This window comes from Vidua chalybeata, chromosome 6, assembly GCF_026979565.1.
Source record: "Vidua chalybeata isolate OUT-0048 chromosome 6, bVidCha1 merged haplotype, whole genome shotgun sequence".
NCBI classification, from domain to species: Eukaryota; Metazoa; Chordata; class Aves; order Passeriformes; family Viduidae; genus Vidua; species Vidua chalybeata.
Genome location: NC_071535.1, coordinates 2773979 through 2795063, shown reverse-complemented (window position 1 = coordinate 2795063; position 21085 = coordinate 2773979). Strand labels below are relative to the sequence as shown.

General features: G+C 45.0%; 1 protein-coding gene across 2 annotated transcripts in view; it reads left to right on the top strand.

Moving 5' to 3' along the window:
* The window catches only part of DDHD1 (DDHD domain containing 1), a 65376-nt gene extending 44731 nt beyond the window's left edge, over nt 1-20645 (top strand). For both annotated transcript variants that reach the window (XM_053946591.1, XM_053946590.1), the window contains 6 exons: nt 6860-7122; nt 8485-8560; nt 13056-13205; nt 14506-14758; nt 17214-17393; nt 19559-20645. In XM_053946591.1, the coding sequence (XP_053802566.1) occupies nt 6860-7122; nt 8485-8560; nt 13056-13205; nt 14506-14758; nt 17214-17393; nt 19559-19740 (1104 nt within the window). In that variant the 3' untranslated portion in view covers nt 19741-20645. The remainder of the gene's footprint in view (nt 1-6859; nt 7123-8484; nt 8561-13055; nt 13206-14505; nt 14759-17213; nt 17394-19558) is intronic.
* Nucleotides 20646-21085: the final 440 nt, after the last annotated feature.

The following is a 21085-nucleotide window of genomic DNA, read 5'->3' as shown; positions in this document are numbered from 1 at the left end:
TGGCTCTCAAGGACCCTCTTGCCCCCTCCAGCTGGCTCAGGCTCCTGTTGCCTGCTGGCTGAATCCCAAAGGAGTTTGCGCTTCCTCCTGAAGTTCTCTTGACATTTGGGAAGAGCTGCTTGCAGAACTCACCGTTCCTCAGCTCTCCTTCACGTTCCTGCCCCACAAAGCCTGCAGGAACAGTCCTGCTCTTCAGGCTGGAGAGGGTGCACAGGCCAGCTGTCCTGCACTCCCTCTCCATAGGTACCTGTCTCTTGTTTTTATCTCTCTTCAAACTGTTCATGTGGGAAGATTGTTTAGTGGGTGAGGAGACAGCACAGAGAAAGGAGCAGCACTCAAGCTGTGTTACTGCTGTGCTCAGGTGCCTGCAGGGGTTTTCTGCTCCTTGTTTTCCTGAAAAAAAACCCCTCATTTCTTGGATATTGAGAGAAAAATGTCATTTTCTACACTGGTAATTTTGATGTGCACTGAAAAGCCCCTTCAACCCCAACAATCTGCCCCTAAAATGGACCAGGGGATGGAGTTCTGGATCTTCTTGGTGTGGGTGCAGGAGGTGTTTGTCCACACACACATCCCAGTTTCCTTGTGCTTTGCCAGGAATATGCTATCCATGCTTATTTATGCTGGTGTCTTCAAGGCTGCTTTTCCTCAGTAGGAGGGCTGGGCTGCTTGGGATGCTGGTGCTGGAATTCAGAGGTTGAGCAGCTGTTTGGGATGCTGGTGCTGGAATTCAGAGGTTGAGCAGCTGCTTGGGATGCTGGTGCTGGAATTCAGAGGTTGAGCAGCTGCTTGGGATGCTGGTGCTGGAATTCAGAGGTTGAGCAGCTGCTTGGGATGCTGGTGCTGGAATTTAGAGGTTTGGACTTTTCCAGCCTGGCACAGGATGCTGTTAATGCTCTGCACAAAAGGGCAGCAGCTCTGGGTGTCTCACTCATTTCACAATTTCTTGTTCCCATCATGATCCAGCAGTTCAGGCTCGCCCAACACCCAGGAGGTGATAAAAGACATGATTCTGCTGCCCTTTTTGTCAGTGTCCTTCAGCCTGAGGTGACAGGGACGTGTCACCTGACTCAGACTCCCCATCTGTACAAAACCCAGGCCTGTGCCAATTCAGGATTCCTGAATGGATGGGGTAGGCTGTTATTTTTTGATTTCTTGGAAGCCATGTGCCAGGCAGGCACATAACTGGAATAGCAAAGGGCATTTTGGCCTCATCAAGTCCAGCCTCCTGCTCCTTGGTCAGCTCTCTGGTTTTTGGCTTCCCCCTGGAATTGCATGGCCCTCAAGCCAGCTCCCCATGGATGTGCATTCCTTACTCTGCCTTTTATTTGGTTTCTGAAGGGCAGAGAGCTTCTAACCTCAGTTAATCTGAATATGAGCTGCTGCCTCCTGAGCAACTTGATCCTGCAGGCTTGAGTTTCCTGCAAGGAGGATTTATTGGCAAAACTTCAGCTGATAGAGAGAGATAATCTCAGAATGGTTTGGGTTTGAAGGAATCTTAAAGCCCATCTCATTCCAAACCCCTGCCATGGGCAGGGACGCCTTCCACTGTCCCAGGGTGCTCCAAGCCCAACCTGACCTTGGGCACTTCCAGGGATCCAGGGGCAGCCCCAGCTCCTCTGTGCCAGGGCCTCCCCACCCTCAGAGCCAAGAATTCCTTCCCAATATCCCATCTATATTCCCCTCTATCAGTGGGAAGCCTTTCCCCCTTGTCCTTTCACTCCAGGCCCTTTCTTTGAAATATTCCAGTGTCCTCAGGCTGATGCTAAATGAGGGCCAGCTGGGAGGATGGGATTTGATGCAGCTTTTCTGAAGAAATAGGAATTGTTCCCTTTGTTACAGTGTTTGGTGTGCTCAGAAACAGACAGGTGGAGGTGCTGCATTTCCCTGCTCCCTCTGGAGGAGCTGGGGGTGATGGAGCAGAGCAGCTGACAGGGAAAAACATCAACTCAATCTACAGCTGCCTCATTGATTCTTTTGGGAGGTATTTGAGCTTCTTTAGTCTGTGGGAGAAGACTTAGTAGGTGGTGAAATGGGTTGGGGCTGATGCCTCAGGTTTGAGCTTTTCTATTTTTCCCATTCTGTGCTGCTTTAGTGTGTGGGTCCGGGCTCCATATTATGGGATGGTGAGCTCTCTGCACAGAGCAGGGAGACAAAACAATTCCTTCTCCAGCTGGGCACCAAGGACAAATGACCCAAAGCTCAGGCCCAGGAGCACAAACAGCGTGGGCTGGAGAGAGAAAAACAAGCAGGATGGGAGTGCCTGGGCTAAAGCTGGAATGGGACAATGAAGTGCAAGGTGCAAATGGAGCAGAGCTGATCCCAGTGAGAGCCCCCGGGAGCGCTCGTGCATTTTGGGACCATTTTGGTTCCTCTTGGCTGCAGCCCTGGCTGGGCTCTGGTGCTGCCCAAGGTGGATCCATGGAGGAGATCCTTTAATAAATCCCTGCTTTATTCTGTTACTCCATCCAGCCTCTGCTCCAGGGCAGCCTTCTTTGGTCAGTTTTTGCTGACCCAGATGGGACTGACCCCACAATCCCTGGCTTAGGGAACCCAAGAAATCTCCAGGCTTATGGAAAACCCCATGGAGAGCTGGGATGGAGAAACAGCTCCCACTGTCCCCAAAATGAGCTGGGAACTGGGAGGGAGGATGGAACAGGGGAGCTGCAAAGAGAGAGAGAGGAGTCTGCTCATGCTGCATTCCACTGTCCCCACCATTCCTGGGAATTTTTTGGGTGATTCCTGCTCTCTTGTTTTCAGGCAGAACCAGAACTTGTTTTCAGGTGCTTCCCAAGCACATAATAGATCCCATGGAGCAGCAGGTGCTGAGGTTTGGGGCCACCAGGGAAAGCAGTGGGAAAAGGGCTGATTTCAGCAGGAATTCCTTGGATGGAGCTGCAGTGGGAGCAGGAGAAGCTGTCAGCAAGCTCAGGATGAGGCACCCATTACCTCCAAGCCAACCATGAGGTGCAGACATGGAGCAGCCACTTGGATGTCCTGGGTTTGGGAGGCTGAGGAAGGAGTTATTTGGTTTGTTTGGTTGGTTTGTTTTTGTTTGTTTTGGGTTTTTTTTTTTTTTAATTTAACAGTGAACCTTTAATTAAGACCCTTCGGAGGGAGTAGAAAGACAATCTGTGCATAAAAAGATCAGCTCTAAAAAAATTGATTACAGTGATGCCATTTAGGTGAGAAAGTTTGATAGGCAGTCATATTTTTCATGTTTAAATCCAACCAAAAATTCACTGATTTTAGGCAATGTAAAGCCACTTAGTGGTTTTAGAAGTATTTCTACATGAGCATATCGAGCTGTAACTACAAAAGATTTGAAAGCAGTTCACGTTGCATTTACTGGGCTAAAACCCTGTTCAAACTTTTTTCACAAGTTGGAATATTTTATACTTTTTTAAGACTAAGAAAGCAAATCAAGATTAAATCATAGAATGGCTTGGATTGGAAGAGACCTTAAACACCATCCCCCAATAAATATTACCTTACCTTCATATACTGCTTAACCAAGCAGGTTTTAAGCTGAGACTTTAAATGAATATTCTTATTTTTTTTTTTTTTCAAGTTCCTTTTATTTTTTTTTCTTTTTTTTTTTTCTTGTTCTGCACCACAAAGGTTCAGTTTCTAATCTTAGGGCTGGCACAGGACTGTTGGCAGGACAGCAACACACATAAGTGCTCACTGCAGGTGGAGGGCTCCTGGTTTTGGCAGAGCAGCAAAGCAGATCATTCCCAGTGCCTGGAAATCTGGAGCCTTTCCCACAGCAGACCTTCCTCTCCACAATTACCTGAGGGGTTTGGAGTTTAGGAATGATCTCCATCAGATGATTTGGTTGAATTCAGTGCTTGGACTCTGGTCTGCAAAATTGCAAATGTGCGCCGATTTGGAAATCCATTTCTTAGTTGTGCTCATGTGTGGCAGCACTTTCTTCTCTCTCTCAGGATTTTTCCATAGAGCAGCACAGAGGAAAGAAAGAGAAAACAATTTCTATTTCTGCTCCTTGTTTTTTCCCATGTGGAATGTGCTTGGAGAATTGTTTACCTGGGGTGATTGCTTGATTGGATTCTGGTGAGGATTGTTTGAGCCTGGTGGCCAATCCAACCCACCTGTGGCTGGACTCTCAGAGAGGGGCACGAGTTGGGAGTTAGATTTGGTAATTAGAAAAGTAGGTTTGTAGTGTTTAGTATCTCCTTTAAATGGTATATTAATGTATTATAGCATAGTTATAATAAATAAATCATTCAGCCTTCTGAGCTGGAGTCAGACATCAGCATTTCTTCCCACCTGCTTTTACAATACCCATGTTTGTGCTGAACTTCCCAGTAACAGCAAGTTTTTAAGGAGGAGGAAGATTAAAAACAGGGCTGGACTCAGTGTCCAACCAGGATTTTCCAAGAAATATTCTCTTTTATGCCCTCAGATTGCAAGAGCAGATATTTATAATGGAAATGCCATGATACCAGAAGATTATTTACCCATTCCTGGCAGGAATCCCCAAACACTTTGATTTCAACTGATTCTTGCTATTTTGTTCTGGGTTTTAATCAAAACCTTTTTAAATAGAGAGGATACCAGCCAGCCACAGCTCATCCTGATTGACATTTTCAGCTCCAGCTCTTGCTGAAACCTCTGCCTGTTCATATGTGGAAGTTTGTGCCCACAGTCTGTGCAGACCCAAATGGAAGAAGAGGCAGCATCACAGTCAAAAATACTTGAAAAGGGGTGTTCTGATACTCCTTTCTCCAAGCTGCTGGAAGGCTCTGTTAATCATCTCACAGTGCTTCAGGCAGAGGGTTTGTTGTGTGGATTCTCACTCAGTAAAATGTGTATCAAACACTGGCACTTCTGGTGCCATTCATATTTATATTCAGTAATGACTCAGGCTCTTGAAAAATCATGCTGAAATTACATGTTCCATAGCTTTAATTTCCTCTTGCTAACAAGGGAATGATTTGCACTCTCTTGTTTGTCCTCCTCCCTGCCACAGCCTGGAAGCATTGCTGAGTTTCCATGCTGAGTTTCACAGGCAAAGCTGGTTTTTGGTTTTTTTTGGTTTTTTTTTTAGTTTGTTTTTGTGCATTTTGGGGTGAGTTTTTGTTTGTTTGGTTTTTTTTTGGTTTTTTTTTTTTGTTTTGTTTTGGGTTTTTTGGGGGGGTGGTTGGGGGTTTTCTGTGTGGCTTTTTGTTGTTGTTGTTGGCCAGTTCCCAAATTTCGTGGTTTCCAGTGTTTCTCTCTAAAATACTTTCTGGAACACTGTACCTTTTTATCCTACAGTGTAGGGTTTGGAGCAGCTATTTATTTGTTTGTTTATTGCTACAGTAGTACAGGATTAGTCTGTCATGTTTAAGAACCATGTTGCACTCCTGCTTTCCCCCAAAAATCCCTCCTGGAAACCTATAACCAGAAAACTGGCTTTTAAAGCATTGTTTATATCAAATGTTCAAATTCTGGCTCTGTTTGTCTCTTTTTTGCCTTTTTTTTACTCACATATCATCCTCGTACCTGAGATGAGGCTTTTGATTTTTTAGCAGCATCATTTCATTCTGATTCCTTGGGAATAATTTCCAGCAGGTGCAGGTGTAGGAAGGGAAGCAGGACAGGAAGCTGCCTCTCCTTTCAGCCAGGCAATGGGGAGAAGAATGAAAAGCTTCATGAGTTCAAGCCTGTTTTACTGAGGCCCAAAAGCAATTTGAGGATATTTTCCCAGAACCCATCCAGGCTCTCACTGCAGTGTCTGAGCACATCCATTTTAGTGGATTTCTCTCTTCCCAGTCCCCTGTTGCTCACAGGGATGAAGGGAGAAGGGGGTATGAGCTGTTTAGTAGGCTGATGCCAAGGTTATGGCAGAGATGTGATGCCTCAGGTTTTGGCTTTTCTATTTTTCTCATTCTGTGCTGCTTTAGTGTGTGGGTCTGGGCTCCATATTATGGGATGGTGAGCTCTCTGCACAGAGCAGGGAGACAAAACAATTCCTGCTCCAGCTGGGCACCAAGGACAAATGATCCAAAGCTCAGGCCCAGGAGCACAAACAGCGTGGGCTGGAGAGAGAAAAACAAGCAGGATGGGAGTGCCTGGGCTAAAGCTGGAATGGGACAATGAACTGCAAGGTGCAAATGGAGCAGAGCTGATCCCAGTGAGAGCCCCCGGGAGCGCTCGTGCATTTTGGGACCATTTTGGTTCCTCTTGGCTGCAGCCCTGGCTGGGCTCTGGTGCTGCCCAAGGTGGATCCATGGAGGAGATCCTTTAATAAATCCCTGCTTTATTCTGTGACTCCATACAGCCTCTGCTCCAGGGCAGCCTTCACAAGGCATCAAGTTGATTCCAGGTCATGTGTGGCTCAGGCTCCTTCCATCCTCTTTAAATTAAAAGGAGCTGAACCTCTTGATACAAGAGGAATGTTCTTCTGCTCAGTGCTGCAGGAAATGGAATAGAATCCAGCAAAAAGGGAAAAACCACTGTGCCAGCAATCACTGGTGTGCCAGTGAAAACCAGGTGTTGCTCACCTCAGAGGCTTCTGTTCAGTACTTCAAGCACAGCTTGAAGTGTTTGAAGTGTTGAAGTGTTTCATTTGTTGAAGTGTTTATTTCAATTTGAGGCCTTGGGCCGTGCAGTGCAGCAGTTTTAGGGTCACCTCATGTCCTGTGTGGTGGCTGCTGGTGGCTCTGGAGGGAGGGATGAGCCTCTGGAGCCAGTGACCATCAGCCAGACAGTTGCTGCTGGCTGTGGGGTTGGGCTCATCTTCCCAGCCTGATTTAAGAGGAGTGGGTCAGTGTGGGATGGGAATGTTCCTGAACATCAAGTGGAGCAATAAGATGTGGCTACTAAACCCCCTGTCCTCACCCTCTTGTCACAGCTGGTGAAGGGGCTGCAGCAGGAACTGAACCGGCTGTACTCCCTCTTCTGCTCCCGGAACCCGGAGTTCGAGGAGAAGGGAGGGAAGGTCTCCATCGTGTCCCACTCCCTGGGCTGTGTCATCACCTACGACATCATGACTGGCTGGAATCCAGTCAGGCTCTATGAGCAGCTGCTGCAGAAGGAGGAGGAGGAGCTGGAGGAGAGTTGGATGAGCTACGAGGAGCGGCGTTTGCTCGAGGAGCTTTACCTAACCAAACAACGGTAATGCCCCACTCCCAGGGATCAGAGGAGATAACCACAGCCCTGGAGAACACCCTCTGGGTGTTTCCAGAGCCCACCAGGGCTGTTATCTTTGGTGGCTGGTGTTCTTCTGCTGGGGCTGGGTGATAAATGCTAAACACAGCACTGGGAGCTCTGAATCCACACAGTTTCATGGAGTGGTTTGGGTTGGAAGGGACCTTCAAGACATCCAGCTCCAACCCCCTGCTGTGGGCTGGGACACCTTCCACTATCCCAGGGTGCTCCCAAGTCTCATCCAGTCTGGCCTTGGACACTTCCAGGGCTGGGGGATACTGTGGTGCTGTGAGACACCCATTAGAGAATCTAAAATGAGCAACTTCAGTCGTTCAAGTGGGATATGACAAATCATGAATCACAGGTTGTTGGTTCCTTCCTGAAACCAGCCTGAGTATTGGTGGTACTTGGGAAGCATTGATTCAGCAGCAGCCCTGCTGTGGTGGGAGTCAGGATGTGTCTCACTGGGGATGGGTGCAGGGTGTGTCTGTCAGCTGCAGGGCTGGTCTCAGTGCAGGATTTCTGAGAAAAGGGAAGTTTAGAAACCTAATGAAGCGTTGCAGTGATAAGATGGCCCTTCAGGCATGTGACAAACATATGATCAGGGAGAAATGGCCACTTTCACACTCGTGCTCCAGCTCCTTAGGCATCCTCTGAAGTGCTTCCACAGAAATCCCAGGTATCATTTGACACTGGCACTTCTGCACAGAACGAGTGGCTCTCCCTTCAGTGAGCAGTTCAGTGTGAAATGATGGAAAATAGACTGCTGACATCCTCTAACCTCTGGAATTCACTGGGACTGGGAACAGTTTTACCCATCCATATTTGTGCTTTACGTTGTAGCTGCCTTTTTAATTCAGGCCAGCTAGAAAAGCAGGTGAACAACATTTTTCATGGGAGTTGAAAGGGTGGGACACCATCCTCCAGAAATTCCACCTCCAGACAGAACTCCACAATGCCCAGACCTTTTCCTGTGGCTTTGTTGTTGTTTGGGGGGGGGTTTAAAACAAAATAAAGCAGGTGATTTGGCTGCAAAATCACCACGGAAACGGGAGGTGAGTCAGCTGCTCCTGAGGAAGGAGGGTGGGCAGATGCTTGGGCTGGTGAGCAGGTGAATTGTCATGTGTTGATTGATTCCTTCTGTGGCCAGAGAAACAGGATTTGACAGACACTGATTCTTAATCGATTGAGCTGCTCCAGGAAATACTGACACCATCACTCTCTCTTCCCAGCAGACAAAACTGTTGGACCCCACAGGAATGCCTGTTTGGATCAGAGAGGTTAAAGCTGCATTTTTTATTGGATCTCAGAAAGATCTCTATTTTCTAGGTTGAGAGAGATAGAAGAGAGGTTACATGAGTTAAAGGCATCCACCATATCAAAACCACCTGTCTTAAAATTTAAGGTATGTATGTTTGAGAGGTTTCTACTGAATTTTTCTGCTTGATCTAAAAATGCACCTACAGTGTGAGTCATTCTGCTTACTTTTATTTTTTCCCATGTCTCTAGAGGTGATTTTGACAGAATAATTTGGATGTTGGATGAAGTGTGTGTACATACATGTAAAAATGTTGCTGTATTCATAGATTATTGTTATTTATTGCAATTCTTTATTTGTAATACATTTTGAGCAGCCTGGTCTAGTGTGAAGTGTCCCTGCCCATGGCAGGGGGTTGGAATGAGCTGAGCTTTAAAAGGTCCCTTCCAACCCAAACCAGTCTGGGATTCTGTTAGATATGTTTATATGAAATTATATGTAAACATATATGTGAATATCTAGATTATAAATATCTTTAATATGATATGTTAGATATGTTTATATGAAATTATATGTAAACATATATGTGAATATCTAGATTATAAATATCTTTAATACATAAACCTAGTTGTTATACACACACAATTCTGTGGGAAGGTAAAAACCATTTGGCACATTACATCAATCACATATTTTAAACAGCTTCACTTCTACTCCATTGAATAATCCATCTGCCTTGGGGACTCCTTCTAACATGTCACATCTCTGAGCAAATCTGATTGAATTTCCTCCAGCAGAGGATTTCCCTTCCAAATTATTCTGCTCTGACAGTTAGCACACTTTCAATCTCACTAAGCAGATTGCTTGCTAATCAGCTGTACAAATTGCTAGAATTCCTTATCTTTGGGAGAAGGCATTTTCCAGCTCCTGGGTGGGATGGGCAACACTTTCTAGTTGCTCAACTCCATCCTGAAGTATTAAACCATAAAAATGTGACATGATAGATGAGAATAAAATGGATTCTTGTTTCTTAACTTGCCATTTTTCTTTCCTTATGAGTTCAGAAGGGCTCCTGGAAGCCAAGGTCAATGTTGAGCCATAAAAAAAAGAGGAAACCAGCCATAATTCATGTTGTCACAGCCTTCTCCTTTTCATCACTGCTTGAAAGCATGTGTCAGGCTATTATCTCTCCCATCAAGGAAGCTGGAGTCAAGGCTGGTCCTCCCCCAGCTCTGGGAAAGATTATTCTTCACTCAGTTGGTTTTAAACTGAAGGGTTTTTGGACAGTTGCTTTTTAGATGGAGAGGGGGATAGAAAGGGGGAAGAAACTTTAGATAAAAGTGGCTTTATCTACCTAAATTGATGAGATGGATCTGTAATCTTCAGGCAGCATTTCCACTGCAGTTCATCCTTTTTCTTGCCCTTAATGACAGGGAGATGTTTTGTTTCTGTGGAGCTTCACCCTGGTGACTCCCATGGCTTGAGGCAGAGCTCCAGAGGGAGAAGCTTTCCATGGGAATGATGGCAAGGGAGGATTTCAGCTGGAATAGGATTGCCCATCAGCAGACCAGTCCAGCTCACTGAGGGTGACTGATTTGTTGAAAGAGAACAGCCTTGTTCAGAAACAAGCCACCCATCCCTTGGCTCTTCATGCCAGCTCTCCTATGGACTGAAAAAAAATTAAGAGTTCCCAGGATGGGACAGAGTCACTGGTGCCACGTAAAGGAGAGTTGAGCTTGATGTTGAGCGAGCACAAAGTTCTTTTTGGCAAGACAAATGCAAGAAGAAATGCAGCAGTTTGCTTGGTTCATGCTTAATATTAGAGAAAATTAAATTATTGACTCCACGGGGAGGAAAACCCCCACAAAACATGAAGTTATGGGGTGTGTTGCACTCTAATAAAATACTGGACAAGCCACCAGAGTGGGAACTTGAAGGGGAGGGATCTTTTGTCTCTTTTCCTCTGCTCCTCCTCAGGTGGGATGATGGAATTACCTGCTGGACCAGCAGGAGCAGTGGGAGTTAAAAGCAGAGCCAAGACCCCGTTGTAAATTTAAGATTTAGAATCACAGCCTTCTCCCCACCAGCCTTGTAAGAGGGGTTGGGGTTAAAGGGTGAGGGGCAGAAGAGCATGGGGAATGGTGTGACACCAACCCCTTCAAGCCTCTGGTGTCTGAAACCAGGAAATTCTTTATTGTAGGATGAATTTCAGTCATGGTAGGGAAGAGGAGAGCAGCACGTGCCTCAGTTGCTCCTTAGGGCTGACATGGAAATCCATTTAAATCTGGCCTTGCAATGTCCTGGCCCAAAAGACTTCAGGGTTCCTCAGCACTTCTCACTCAGCCAAGGCTGCAGAAACTCCTCTGGAGGAAGGTCCAGCCTGTGCCTCATGTCCCTTTGTGCCCAGCACAAAAGGGCTCTGCTGCCTCACTTCTGTTGACTCATTCAGCTTTTTTTTTTTTTTTTTTCACTTAATTATGAAAATACTGCAGTGCTAACTTGAATGGATGAGTGCTTGGCTCAGCTTCTGATTAAAATACAAATAAATTCATTAAGTCTTCTGTTTATGAATCATGACCAGGAGAGGAGCTCTCTCAAAGGTCATTTCATAAACACATCTCCTGTGTTGTTGAACATTTACAGGAGAATGCCCCACTCCTGATTGCAGGCGAAGCACCAAAATTAATAAATGTTTTCTAGAAAGATTTTGATCTTCTATTCCCACTAGGTTTTATAATACAGCAGCCTGATCTTCAGCTACCTTGCAACAGCACTGACAGTCTAATGGCTGCAGTTTAAAGGTTTAAAGGATTTGGGGTTAAGAATCACAGAATTAAGGTTGGAAAAGACCTGTCCAGCACTAAACCATGTCCTCAAGTGCCACATCCACATTAAATCCCTACAGGATGGGGACTCCAGCACTGTTTATCAATAGAAATGATGGGACAACAGTGGGACAAAAGCCACACACCATGTAACCACTGAAACCAATTACCTTTTGAGGGTTTTCCCAGAAAAAAACATAATTGTGCCTTTCAGATGCTTGACACAGGAATATCAGATGGACAGGGTTAGAGGTTACTTATTCAATTTAAGGGATTGCACTGGGAATGTCTCTTTCTGTTGTGTTTGGAGATGAAAAAGCTTTTTGTCCAAGCTGCCAAAACACAAGATTTGTGTAAAACTTGGGCTGAGGAAAGGAAAAGAGCTTTGCACCAAGTGACAATTGTAATGACAGAGCAGTGCTGTGCTGCATGGGACATGGAATAACCATCCTGAAGGTCTAGTTTTTACTTTTTCCATCAAGTTGGGACTACTTTTGGAAGGAAGAGGGGTGGTACCAGTGCCAAGACAGAGGAGGAGGAATGTTTTGTGCAGCACTGGAATCCAGGAGATGAAAGGGACCATTATTCCTATGCCCTCATTCCATGTGCTGACATACAGGGAAGGCACATGGCATTCCAAGGATCCTCCACGTGCATTTAGCAAGAAGTCAGCAATTTCTCTTGCTGGCTGAGCATCTAACGATGGTAAAATTAATTTTTCAAGTAAGAAGATAAAGGTTGAAAGGTAATTCTGACTTAGGGAAATGTCTTTTACCACTGAGTTTTCCATTTGATGGTTTTAGGAGGCGATGCCTGAGGGTTGGCAGTGGGGGGTCAGAGTTGAATCCTGACCTCGGGTTGGTTGTAATGACCCCAAAATGCAGGTTCAGTGACTTCTCAGACGTGGCTGCTCAGATTTACTCGGTTGGTGTTGCAGGCAGGACTTGAGAGCGAGGTCACAGCAGCTTTGGGTGGCATCAGAGTGTCCCAGTGGGCTGTGCCTGCTCCTGGGACATGGTGGCACTGGGGACAAGCACCCTTCTGTTCACTTAACACCAGCTGTGTGTAGCAAGAAAATCATGGAGAACTCGGTTAGGATAAGAATGAGGAGGTCTGGCAGGTTTGGGAAGCTCCAGGGGAAATCAGATTCATTTCAAACTCTTCTTGCTCCATCCTTTCCAGTGCTGGTGGACCTCTCTGAGTGTGGCAGGCACATTCTTCTCTCTCTTAGTTTTTTTTTTTTGCAGAGGAGCACAGAGAGAAGAAAGAGAAAACAATTTCTATTTCTGCTCCTTGTTTTTCCCATGTAGAATGTGTTTGGAGAATTGTTTACCTGGGGTGATTGCTTGGTTGGATTCTGGTGAGGATTGTTTGAGCCTGGTGGCCAATCCAACCCACCTGTGGCTGGACTCAGAGAGGGTCACGAGTTGTGAGTGAGTTAGATATGGTAGTTAGAACAAGTAGGTTTGTAATGTTTAGTATCTCCTTTAAATAGTATATTAATGTATTATAGCATAGTTGTAATAAATAAATCATTCAGCCTTCTGAGCTGGAGTCAGACATCAGCATTTCTTCCCACGGCGTTCACCTGAATTTACAGTATCTGAGTTCAAATATCCAACTTGATTTTTGGTTTTAGCACTCTCAACAAGCAGCCAAGGGCAGTTTAACCCTCATTTATCGATGTTACTGTATTTGGACCAAGCAAGACTTTGAGTCCCTCCACTGAAACCAAGAAATGGAGAGAGAAATCAAATCCAGCCGTGGTAGGAAACATCATCTCCATCCTTATTAACGTGGGTGAAATCTCTCCCCAGGTTGAGAATTTCTTCTGTATGGGATCCCCCCTGGCAGTGTTCCTGGCCTTGCGTGGGATCCGTCCCGGAACCAGCGGCAGCCAGGACCACATCCTGCCCAGAACGATTTGTAACCGCTTATTAAACATTTTTCATCCAACAGATCCAGTGGTGAGTCTTTAATTGCAGTCTCAGGCTTTTTTTACCTTGCCTGGCTTTAAGCTCTGGGGTAATGTGGGATCTTCAAAGTGTGTGAGTCAACACCAGTGTGTTCCAGCAGAGGATTATTTGTTAATGGTTATTATACAATGGCTTGGGGTTTGGAACCGTAGAATTACATTTCCTACAAATAATTGCTGTAAATAACATCTATTTTGCTTCTCTTTTCATAGTAATAAGCATAAGATTCGGGATTATTCTGATTCTTTTTTTTTTTTTTTTTTTTTTTAATAAATAATCCTTTTTCAGACAAGGATTTTGTGTTTAACTTCCTGGCTTCCATTAAAATATTATCTGTCCAAAGATATTTTTGCTGTTAAAAAAGGCTTCACAAGCAGTTTACAAGATAATAAAGAAAAGCAAAGACTGATTTTTTTTTTTTTTTTTTTTCCCCAAAGGATCCTACAAGCAAAAGTTTGTTGATGGTATTTGGGAGAGGATTATTGGTGTAGCTTTGCCTTTTCCTTATTCCACAGCAGCCAATGTTGGCTGTTGCCAAATCAGTTACTGGAACCTTTGATCTGCATCCCCTTGGTAAATTCTCTGATGCAAGTTGGGTTTGGAATTTCATGTACAACAGCAATTTGGGGATACTTTCCTATTTAAAGTAGCTGAATTTAAGTATATTCAGACTTCAATCCAAACGTGGTCACGTTCAGCTCCAGCTACTCCAGAATTTTCCTGGATTATCTGGGACAATTGGTTCCACTCTGCAAATAGTAACTTCACTTAGTTTTAAAATAAAGAAATGCAAGATGCTTTTCTACATCTAAGTGGACAAAGATAAATAAATAATCAACAGGAAAATATTTTTTAAATAAACATAACTCGTGGTTTGCACAGGGATCAACAAAGAGCCATCAAACAAAACATTTACACAACCAATTCCTGTTTATTGTGTTAGAATCAGCTTAACTTTACATGAAGTTTTTTCTCTCAGTGAAACCATCTGTTAGTAACCTGTGTGTTGGTAACAACATGGAGCACAAGTGTTGTAATAGAGGTGTTGCAGAGATGTGCAAAAGTGAGCTCACTAGCAGCTGTGCAGCTGATAAATCTTCCAGGCTGTGGAACTAAAAATGCATCACACCATAACCCCATCACTGTGTCACCTTCTAGGCTTTGCTTCGGAGAGGTATTCTGGATTTGAGGTTGGAGGGAGCTCTGGATGGGAAGGAAAACTGATTTTTTTTTTTTTATTTCCCAGTCTGGACTCCCAAGGATTGATCTTTGCTCCGAATTCCCTTTTCAGGCCTACAGATTAGAGCCCCTAATCCTGAAACACTACAGCAACATCTCACCCGTGCAGATCCACTGGTACAACACGGCCAACCCCCTCCCTTACGAGCACATGAAGCCAAGTTTCCTCAACCCCAGCAAAGAACCTACCTCAGCCCCGGACACCGAGAGCGCCTCGGCGGCGCCCAGCCCCACCACGTCCCCGGTCATGGTGCGGCGCCACTACGGGGAGTCCATCACCAACATTGGCAAAGCCAGCATTTTGGGTAATGTCCCCTTCTGTCCCGGGGCTGGGAGGGGACATGCAGCATTTTGGGTAGTTGCCAGTTCTCGGCTTCTTTTTCTGCCTCTGTTGAGGTCGGGATTGAAGGCGCTTGGGACGATGTTTTGTGTTCAGGCTCAGGTGTTTGTTAGTTCTTAGCTGTGCCACAGGTCGTGAGTTCTGCAGCGTCCTACTAACAAGCTGCAAAATGGCTAACTGTCTTTCTATACAGGGCCTTTTAAGGATAAACTTAATTAATTCTTCCAATTCAGAAATGACACCTCAATTATTTTCACTTTTAACCCAATACCCAACCACCTGTGCCCACAATGGGGACTTTTTTATCCAATTACACAAAACCACCCAAACCCATGGAGAAGAAGGAGAAGAAGGAGCAGCCTCCACCCTAAAACCTCCATCTTGCTTTATATCTATTCCTGCATTCTAAACCCTTAAACTCTGAGTTTCCCACCCTGTGACATCACACACTTCTATCCAAACTCCACCCCACAATCCCAGTTCTGCCATTCCATTTTGGAAGCTTCTCCACGGCCTCAGGTCAATGCAGAGTTCTCTTGGGGGTCAGACTCGGTCAGCACAGAAAGTCTGAAATTCTGAGCATCCAGAACTCCAATAGGTCCCCTCTGTCCCTGGGTTGGGATGGGAGGTCCTCAGGGAGCTTTGCTGCTCCCTGGGGTTGGGGTGCAGTCCTAAGGAAACTCGGCTCTGGAGATGGGATGGGAGCTGGGCTTGTTCACCTGGAGAAGAGAAGAATCCAGGGAGACCTTGAAGCTCCTTCCAGTGCCTCGAGGGGCTCCAGGAGAGCTGGAGAGGGACTGGGGACAAGGGATGGAGGGACAGGACCCAGGGAACGGCTCCCACTGCCAGAGGGCAGGGATGGATGATGGATAGGATTTTGGGAAGGAATTCTCTGTGAGGATGGGGTGGCTTCTCTTTTCCAGAGCAGCTGTGGCTGTCCCTGGATCCCTGGAAGTGTCCAAGGCCAGGCTGGACAGGGCTTGGAGCACCCTGGGGTAGTGGAAGGTGTCCCTGCCATGGCAGGGAATTGAAACTGGATGAGCTTTAAGCTCCCTTCCAACCCAAACTATTCCATGATTCTATCCCTGTCCCTTGCACAAAATCAAAGAGTGGCTGAGGTTGGAAATGACCTCTGGAGATCTTCTACTCCAGCCCCCAAAATCCCTGCTGGCAGAGGATGGTTTCAGTGAGTTCTGCAGGTGTCTGGCGTGGTTCAATCCCAGCTGACATTTACTTTGAAATAAAAACCAGTTTACATGCATTGGAGTCAAAGCCTGGGGAAGATGATGCAGTTCATGCTATTGCTGCCTTATTTTTTGTCTCCCTTACTGAAGTAACATTCAGTGATTTAACAGTTTTCACTCTGCTTCATGGAGACAAAAAAAACTAAATAAAAGCTTGTCTTCTGATTCCATTTTCTGGTATTGGCAAGTAGCAGAAAAATCACACAATGTGACCCATTACAGTTACCTTTAACTCATGACTCTACAACAGGAAATTCAGGCTGGTTTAATATAAAGTCTGTTCCTTTCTGGCTTTCTGAGTCAAAATAAGCCCTGGTTTAAGTGAGCTTAAATTGCCTTCACTGGAGCTTATACTTGATCGTGCACTTGCAGTTTTTGTTGACTCAAGGCTTTTCTTTAGCTCTCTGTGTGGGATTTGGGAGAAGCCTAGTGCCAGGAGTCTTCCCAATCAAATCAGAATATAAAAGCAGTTTTTCCTCAAGTAGAAATATGTGGTATTTCAGAGCAGAGTGGCTTTTTTGGGGAGGCTTCCATAATAACTTTAATGACTTGTCCATGAGGTGGCAGCAGAGTCGGGATAAAACAGGACAAAACTACTCTTAACTTTTATATCCCCCTTCCTGAGCAGCCAAAATAGTCCTTTTAAAGGATGATGTAACATTTTTAAAGGTCTGTTAGGGCAATGGACCTAAGAGAATAATAAGAGAAATAATAAGAATATAAGAAATAATAAATATATAAGAAATAATAAGAATATAATAGTAAGAGAAATAATAATAGAAATGTCTTAAATGTGCTTTGGGATTTTTAATTGCAGAAGGCACCAACATTGTTAGAAAGCATTTTTGTCTCACTTTTAGAAATGATGAAAAAGGAATCACAACACATCCTTCAAAGTACCAGATTTCCCTCTGCAGATGTATTTCATGCATCTTTTTTTTCCCCTCTAAATACAGCTTCCAAATTACAGCTTTTGCTTGTACACCAGATGAGTTTGGGGATAAACAGAGCCCACTCCAGTCAGATGTTCCCACCCTGGGAAAGCACCAGGAGTGTTTCCCATCCCTCAGCTCTAATTAACTGCAGTGCTGCAGTGACTTTAATTTGCAGGGACTTTAATTTGCAGTTTGATTGATGCATCTTGGGTCGTTTTTTTCCCCTCTGTGCTGGATGCAGGAGCTGCGAGCATCGGGAAGGGCCTCGGTGGGATGCTCTTCTCCAGGTTTGGCCGGTCCAGTGCCACCCCCCAGACCATGGAGACAGGGAAAGATGGACCTGAGGGGGATGAGAAGAAGTCCACGACTGTTGGGACCCCACCTCTGCCACACAGCAGCTCGGGATTCCTCGAACCCACAGGTGAGTGATGCCCACCCTGTGGATCCAGGGAGGAGTGGGGTGGGGGGCTGCAAATGCCATAACTGCACGTGACAGGGTGTGCTGTAAATTAATAAATGTTGAATATCAAGGCCAGCTTGGAGCAGCCTGGGATAGGGGAAGGTGTCCCTGGCCATGGCAGGGGTGGAATGAGATGATTTTTAAGGTTCCTTCCAACCCAAACCATTCTGGGATTCTGTGAATCTGTGTTCCTGGGTTGGGTTGGAAGGGACCTTAAAGCTCATCCCATCCCACCCTTGCCATGGGCAGGGACATCTTCCACCCTTCCACTATCCCAGGGTGCTCCAAGCCCATCCAACCTGGCCTGGGACATTCCAGGGATCCAGGGGCAGCCACAGCTGCTCTGGGCACCCTGTGCCAGGGCCTCCCCACCCTCACAGCCAGGAGTTTCTCCCCAGAATCCAATCTAATCCTGCCCTCTGACAGTTTAAACCCTTTTTTTCCACCTAAGCTCCCAATTCCCCCATGTATTTCCCATTCTGAAGCAATCTGGCTTTTAGGACACGTATGACTGGAAACAGAAGCTGCCCTTGTCCTGATCTGAACTGCTCAGAGCAGAAAGTGCAATTTTAGCAGCTGGGTTTTTTGAAAAGCATAGGTACTTCCTCTCAGGAAATTCATCCTTGGATTTATTTCTGAGCTCCCCCTTGGCACTGCTGCAGGACACAGGGGTTTTTTTGTGGGGTTTGTTTTTTTTTTTTTTGTAATTGAGGGAGTCACAAATGTCCTGTGACAGCATTCACATGATGGATTGCTGTCTGTTCATACTAATTGCAACAGATAACCTGTCTGAGTCAGTGTTTGAGGGCAGGAAACTTTGGGTTGGACGTGAGGGAAGTGGAGAAGCAGGACAGGGAACATCACGGAGCTGCTGAGGGGGGTCCTTTCGGGGGGGTTGGCACACTGAGAGCTTCCTGCATGGATCCCACATCCCTCCCTGCTGGAAACCCATCCCTGCTCCATAGAAGGAGAGCGTGGAGCAGAGGCTGGGAGCTGAATGATGCAATCCCCACCAAAGGCTCTGCTCGCAGAGGGCTGTGCTGGGGTTTGGCTCCCGCCCAAGCTCCCGTAACGGCCTCTCAGAGTGGCCTTCCTGCACAGCCACTGGGGTTTTTTGGATAAACTCTCCTTCTTGGAAATGACTCTGCTTGTCTGCTGGTGTTCCAAGGCTCTGGCTCCCTGTCCTTGCTGCAAAGTGGGGCTTGATGCTCCTGGGGAAACAGGGAGCTCTGGGCCGAGTCTGCCGGCGCTTCTGCGATGCTCCCTTTCTCTGCTCCCCGAGCCAAGAATTAAAATTCCTTCAAACTGCCTTTGATAAACGGCTGCATTTTTGACTCAGTCTGGGGCTTTGGCTTTTGTAGCTCAGCAGGCTTTTAGATTTTTTTTTTTTTTTTTTTTTTTTTTTTTTTTTTTTTTTTTGGTCTTTTTTTATTTTATTGCTCCTCGTGGAGATTTTCTGACCGCTGAAGTGCCTTAGCAATAGGTTAACATTGGCCCAGTTAAAATGCAATGGTAATTGCTTTGGATGTGGCATTAATCAAAGCAGCCATTGAAATAAAAGGGTAACTGCTGAAATATACTTGGAATAATTAGGATATTAAAAGGGCAGAGCTGTGGAGGGGTGACTTTGCAGGAAGGGCTTGTAGTGTTGGGTGTAGTCTCCTTGTATAGACACTAAAAATGCAAGAAATTCATTTATTTCCAAAAGTTTCCTAGTGGGGCCTCAGCATTTGCTGGATATTTCTCTGTAGTTAGCATAACAAGTATAAATAAATATATTTATAGAGTTACTATAAGGAAAACAGCTGCTTGAAAAAAAACCTGTCTTTTCCCAAGCTGAGAATCACAGAATCATTCGGGTTGGAAAAGACCTCTAAGAGCAGAATTAGTTTCCTTTTTTTTTTTTTAACTGAACTCAGCACCGCTCTTAGGTTTGTGCTAAATGCACGAGGTGCATTTGAAATGTATTCCTATATTATGAAATCCTGATTTAGTTGAGTGCCCCGTGAAATGTAAACACAGAGAGATTGTGTTGTTTGTCCAGTGACAGAATCAGAACCCGAAGCACTCCGGTGTTTTTGCAGCTCTGACAATCCCTCTGATTGCTTTTCTCCTTCATTTTCCAGTGGAACTGGAGCACAGGATCGACTTTGAGCTCAGGGAAGGTCTCGTGGAGAGCAGGTACTGGTCTGCAGTCACATCCCACACTGCTTACTGGTCATCTCTGGATATCGCCCTTTTCCTCCTCACCTTCATGTACAAGCAAGACCAAGAAGAGACTGACAAATCCAATTTAGACACCATTTGAATTTTTGACTGGGGACAGGAGAGGAAACCTCAAAAACCAATGGCACAAAGCAGATGTTTGACTGCAGAGCTGCAGGACCCGTGGCACGGAGGTTTCAGGTTTAAGTGCATGTTTGGGGGGGTTTTCCTATTTCTAAAGAGGAGAGGTTATTTGTATTTCAAAGCACTTTATAGTTTTCAACGTTTTGCAGTGCTGAATTAGACCTGAAAGGATTCCAAATTCCTGTCAACATGGACTGTACAAAGAGCCAAGACAGCATTGTAGCATCCAGTGAGCAGTTGTGCTTGGGTGACATCCTTGTTAATGACCATAATTGCTGTTTAGTTCATTAAAATATTTAAAAAAAAAAATTAGTGGATTAAAAAAAAAAAAAAAACAACAACAACAAACCAAACCTAAATTGATTGCCATTAACAAAAAAAAAAAAAAAAATACATGTTCAGTACAAACCTAAACCTGCCATGTGCTGATGTTTCATGTACCTGTGAATAACAAGCAGTGGTGTCATTTTTCCAGGACTTTATTCAGCTCCACATCCAGTTATCCCCACATTGGAAGCCCATTCTGACTGCTGGCTTCTGAGGGCCCATCCTACGTGGCACATTTAGAAATTAATGCTGAACAGAGAAAAAAAAATTTAAAAAAAGCATGAGGCAAATATTTGAAATACTGTAATTATAATTTATTATTCTCTCTAATCGTTTCATTTTATTCCAGTGTATAAAACATTACTTTTTTACTGATTTCTTTTGACATAATTTAAGAACCACATTTATTTTCTACAGTGTTAAGACTTTTTCTCAGAAATACATATCTTTGTACTACTATTCAAATGAATATATGGACACTGTGGCACACTTTAAGTATTTTTTCATTAAAAATAAATATTTGTGGTTTCACACAAATGACATCAGTCACGTTCTTCTCAGAGGTAAGTGCCTTTGCTTTTTCAGGTTCCAAGGGTTTCTCAGGCACACGAGGTTGGCTTGCAGAGGATCCAGCTGTCCTTTGTTTACCATAATTAAATCCATACATGTGTGTGTTTGTATAAAAACATATGGATGTGTATATTTATGTGCAGGGGGAGAGACGGCACCGTAAAATAAACTCGGTGTGGCCTGAGAATACCAACATTTAGATTAGGTTTGTATCTGAAGCTAATTCAGAAGTCAGGAGGGAAGTGTTGGGATGAAAGGGAATAATCTCCAGATAAAACACCCGAGGGTCATTGCTGAGATTTTAGAGCAACGTGGAAGGCTCTGGAGCAGAAGTGTTGGATATTTGCCCTCAGAGCTGCCTCTGCCTGAGGGATTTATGATGTGGATGGCACATGTGGGAGCTGCAG